This window comes from Chaetura pelagica, unplaced genomic scaffold (genome assembly GCF_000747805.2).
Source record: "Chaetura pelagica isolate M959 unplaced genomic scaffold, ChaPel_1.0 scaffold47, whole genome shotgun sequence".
Lineage (NCBI taxonomy): Eukaryota > Metazoa > Chordata > Aves > Apodiformes > Apodidae > Chaetura > Chaetura pelagica.
The window spans coordinates 6,406,144-6,411,193 of NW_009954140.1; the positions used below are offsets into that span (position 1 = coordinate 6,406,144).

Below are 5,050 nucleotides of genomic sequence, written 5' to 3' on the forward strand. Positions count from 1 at the left end.
TGTTCTGCTGCCCGGTGGGGGGGGCTGGGGGCGGCCAAGCCCCGCGTGCTGTGCCACGAGAACGAGATCTACCTGTCCAACGGCAGCGAGTTCGTCTATGTCTACGACCAGGAGGGAAAAGTGCTGAAGGTGAGGGGCCTAGTGGGGCTGGGGAGGGGGCTTTGTCCTGTGTCCCCCACCTCGGGAAGGGGCTCTGGGGCTGGTATCTGGGACACCAGTTGTGTCCCCCCTCACTAGTCACCCATCCTGGGCCAGGGTCCTTCCTAGCATCCCTCCCTCAGGGTTCCCCATCCCCAAACGACCTTCCTGAGCAGCACAGACCCCCTTACCCAGCTCCTGGGGGGGTGGGTGGGCTGCTGCCACCTGACGCCTTTCCTGAACTTGCGAGGCGTTTAATTGAACTGGAAAAGGTTTTTCTGTTTTCTCCCCTTAGCAAAGTGGTGCCTCTTTGCTTTCTGCCCTAGGAAGGGCTCTGCTCTTGTCTCAGCTGTGACAAACAGCAGTCACCCTGTTGGGTTGTACACGGCTTCTTTTTTTAAATGTGCTCCTATTATCGTTCCCAAGAAGCCACCGCTGTAATAATCAGGACTCGCCTCCCACACTGAGCTCCCTCCCAGGAAAGCTGATCACGTACCAGCTCCCTGATCCCTCTTTTCCCTCCCCTCAGGAGCCTGACGGGCTGCCTGGCTCCCCGGAGCCCCTCTCCTGACCCAGGGCAGCTGCCCCTCACCCAGCAGAGCCCAGCGGGGTCTGGGGGTTGTGCTGCTGGAATCGCTCCTGGAAACTGCTCGTAATCTGCATTTGCAGGAAATAGCTTTAATCCATGGTTCCCTGGGGATTCCCAGCTGGTGGTTCCTTTCCTTACCCCGCCCAGCCTGGCACTGTGGCTCCCTGGGTGCTCACACCTGCTGTGAGTGACCCCATCTGTAGGACAGTGACATTCACCTTAGGACAGTGACATTCCTCACAGGACAGTGATGTTTCTCTCCACTCCTCCCCCCAGGCCGTGTACCGGTGCCCTGACCAGGTGTGGCACGTGGAGCTGCTGCCCCAGCCCCGGCAGCTCTACATCCTCTGCGCCCACAGCGGCATTTACTGCGTCTCCCTGGACCAGCAGGGCAGGTGAGCCTCAGTCACCCATCCCGGGGGACACGATCCAGCCTCGTGCCATCAGCCCTGGGGACACTTCTGAGGGCTGGGGGGCACGCTGGGCCTTAGCCAGCCCCTGGCTTCCACTGCTGGCCTCCCTGGCTGTCCTGCCGGCACGGGAAGCATTACCCGGTTTGAAGCTCCAGCTCTTGCAGCAGACGCTAAAAGCTGCACTGCAGGGAGGTTGTTTCCCTGGGCCAGGGTAAGAAGCAGCCAAGGGAAGTGCTGGCTTCACCCCACACCTTGGCTCAGAGCTCTTCCCTGTTTGCTTGAAGGTTAATGGAGCAGACGGATGGCGACGGCCAAGAAAGCAATTGCCCTTCCGGCGTCTTCCCCGTGGACTCAGACGCCTGCATCTTCCCAGACTCCAGCCTGTGCATGTTCACTCTGCTCAACAGCTTTGTCATCACCTTGTCCCAGGCTCATGGAAAGTGGTGGATGAAACTGCACGAGCTTCCTCGCCCTGAGCAGGAGAGTCCCCTGTACCGGCAGGTCAGCGAGGTGGGCTTCTGTCCTGGCCCCCAGACTGGGGATGAAGAGGATGGTCCCCCCTCCTGCTTCCTGCCCGTCCTGTGCTGCGCATCATCCCCCGGCACCCTGGAGTCCGGGGAGGAGCTGTGGTGCTCAGGGGGCTTCGTGCTGGAAGAGCCCCTCTTCAGCCTGCTCTTTGGGATCGATGCTGCCATGCTGGAGTCTCCAATGATCCTCTGCGGCTTCCCAGATGGACAGCTCTGCTCCGTGCCACTGAAGGCCCTCAGCTCTTCACCAGCTGTCAATGGCTGCCACGATGTTTCGAGCCAAGACCCCCCCGTGAAGATCCTCCATCCTTTGGAAGAGCCCATTGTCTTCATGGGGGCCTGGGGGACGGAGCGGAGGGCGGCAGAGGAAGCCGAGGACGAGCAGCTCTTTGGAGAGGCCGGCTGTGACTGCGTGGTGGCCGTGGGCCACTACGGGAAGATGGTGGCCATGAAGGCGGATCAGCGGGAGGAGGCGACGGTTCCGGAGCTGCGGGAGTACTACCTGCGCGGGCCCATCCTCTGCGCCGCCTGCGGCAGCGGCAGCCGCATGTACTACAGCACGCACTCGGACATCTCCGCCGTTGACCTGGACTGGGGCGGCGATTCCTCCGACCCCGAGGACGCGGAGAGCTGCACCGGGGTCCTGCCTCCCGTCCTCTCGCCGGCCAGTTTAAGTATCTGTAGCGTTGTGGCCCTTTCCTTGTCGTCTCGGGCATCAGAAGGTACTGCTGGCAGCGGGGCGTGCCGGGGCGCGGGGCGGAGCTGGGCAGGATAGCTGCCTGTTCCGCCCCTCTGGTCGGTCCGGATTGGGCTCCGTCCTCATCCGTTCTTGTTGACTCCCCTCGTTGTTGTAAGTCGTTTCTGTCGAGCATGCTGACTCGGGCCCCGCGCGAGGCGCTGGCAGCTCCGGCGCTTCCCCGCCCGCTCGCCGCTCCCAGCTCGGCCTGGCCAGAGGCAGCCAGTCTGCACAGCTTCCCTCGGGATGGCAGCACCAGCCCTGGGCCGGCCTGGAGGAGGCTCACTCTGGAAAGGAGGTCCAAGTGTGCTGCTTCCTGGTCCGGGGGCTCCTGCAGGCTCTAGGGGGGTTGTTGTTCCCCCGCAGCCTGGGCAGCCTGTGGTGACAGCCCAGGCACATGGCAAGGTGTGCTCACCCTTGGAAGGGAGCAGAGGGCTAAGACGGGGATAAAGCATCTCGTAGCCATAGCGGAGCCCCTTGTCCTGGGCAGCACAAAGAGCAAGGGGGGCCAGAGCAGGCAGGAGAGGCAGAGCAGGCAGCCCTGCCCACACCAGCCCTGCTCGCTGCCCGCAGAGCTGCATGCCTCGCCGCTGGGCACCCTGCATGGCAGTGCTGGCTCCTGGGATGCTGTCACCCCACTGGTGCCTCCCCCAGCTGCTGCTGGCCTTGGCTTGGGGATGGCCAGCTCCAGGAAGCATGGCTGGGGACAGGACAGGCAGGAGGGGGATGTTTCCCCTCCGGGAGGGCTGTCTGCCAGCTGGGTGTGCTGTCGTGGTTGTGTCCTGTCTCTGTCCTACCCTGCCACAAACGGAGACAATCCCTCTGGCTCCTGCTGCTCTGGGGCAGGCAGTGCAATCCCGTGCTCCTCCCATCCCCTTTTTTCCACCCCCCACCCCCCCGGGCAGCCCCGGGCCCCCCCCACAGCCCCTCCTTGCTTGACCTGCCCTATCTCTGCCTGCAGGTGAGTCGGAGCTGCTGGCCCTGTCTGCCAAAGGCCGACTGATGAGCTGTGACTTGTGCAGCCCTGAGGACACTGACGTGGGGCTGACGCCTGCTGAGGCTGGCAGGAGGATTAAGGAGCTGCTCTCCGGGATAGGCAACACCTCAGAGAGGTAAAGGGCAGCTCAGGCCCCTCAGCCCTGCCAGCTGCCAGGGTTGTGGAGACCATGACAGGGTTTTATGTTTCAGTTGTGAGTGCTCTGGCAGGAACTGCTCCAACCTTTCTGGAGTGCAGGAGCCTGGCTGGGAAGTTCCCCCCTGCACCTTCCCAGATCAAAATGGGATAAAAATAGTGTTTAAGGGCTGCTCCCCTCCCCCAGGCACAGCCAGCTCCAGGTTGATGTTTGCAGCCTCAGCAGCAGAAGGTGGGGGGGGGGCAGGATGCCAGCCGCCCTGCTGCGCTTGCCAAGCCCGTGGTGACAGGCAGGGCAGGCACAAGCATCTGTGGCCATCTGCCCCCAGCAAGGGGAGATGGATGAGTGTCCCACCCTTTCACAGGGGTCTGGGGTCTGGCTGGTTGGAGATGCTCCACAGGGTCTGATCAGCTGGTGGAGGCTCATGGGGAGAGCGACCTGTTGGACCCAGGGGGCCTTGGACAGGGACCTGGGGTGGCTCAGGGCACCAAGCTCGTGCTTGGCTCATCTGCCAGGTGACATAGCAGCCTCTGACCAACACCATGCACCCCTTCTTGACCTGGTTGCTGTCCTGCCCGCGATTTCAGCACCAACACTTTGTCCTTGCAGAGTTTCCTTCCTGAAGAAGGCAGTGGACCAGAAGAACCGAGCCCTGGCCAGCCTGAACCAGGTGATGAACGTGAGCGCGGCTCTGCTCTCCAGCCAGGAAGGCCAGAAGCCCATTGCCTGCACTGTCACTGCCAACTGGAGCTGCCTCCTGCTCCAGGATACTGTCACCATCTCCTGTCTGCTGGAGAACTGCAGCGAGTACAGCCTGGAGGAGGGCTGGACCCTCTGTGTGCAGCTCCTGGCCAGCCCCTGTGCCTTAGAGGAGGAGTCGTCTGTGGATTCAGCCACCACCTTCACCTTCCCCATCAACCAGCTCCTCCCTGGGAACAAGAGAGAGCTGACGCTGCCCCTCAGCTCTGCTGCGGACACCAAGCTGGACCTGCCTCTGACCATCTCCTGTGCCCTCTACTACAGTTTGCGGGATATTTTGGGCGGTGGCTCTGACTCCTCCGAGGCCCTGGACGATCTCCTGCCAGATGACTCACCCATCCTCTCCCCGGACAGAGAGGGGATCTGCCTGCCCCTCAGTGAATGCACCATTGACATGCTCCAGTGCCTCCGTTTCGAGAGCAGCACCCCTGGGCCAGACACTTCCCCACCAGCCCCTGCTCCCCGTGTACCCCCAGACCCCGTGGAGACCTTCCTCAAGGTATCCCAGGAGCAGACTGCACCTGAAGAGGGGAAAGCCAGTGAGCTGCCACAGGCCCCGGCAGAGGAAAACCTTCCCCCCTCAGCAGCCTCCATCAGGGTGTCCTCAGAGCTGCTGAAAAATGCACTGAAAACCTCCAGCTCAGGTGGGTGCCTGGAGAGGAGCATCTTGGGAGCTTCTGGGATGTCTTTTTGGGGACAGGCAGCTGTGGCCATCCCTGGAGAGGCTGGGATGGCACCATCACAGCCCATGTGTG

The 5,050-nt window shown here is 62.4% G+C and overlaps 1 protein-coding gene across 1 annotated transcript in view; it reads left to right on the forward strand.

The window, feature by feature from the left end:
- Positions 1 to 8: 8 nt before the first annotated feature.
- Positions 9 to 5,050, forward strand: part of LOC104393336 (chromosome unknown open reading frame, human C17orf70) — a gene marked incomplete at both ends in the record, with an annotated part of 7,371 nt that continues 2,329 nt past the window's right edge. The window contains 6 exon segments of the mRNA XM_010002816.1: positions 9 to 17; positions 19 to 129; positions 1,004 to 1,122; positions 1,425 to 2,389; positions 3,365 to 3,515; positions 4,146 to 5,035. Of these exon segments, the coding sequence (XP_010001118.1) occupies positions 9 to 17; positions 19 to 129; positions 1,004 to 1,122; positions 1,425 to 2,389; positions 3,365 to 3,515; positions 4,146 to 5,035 (2,245 nt within the window).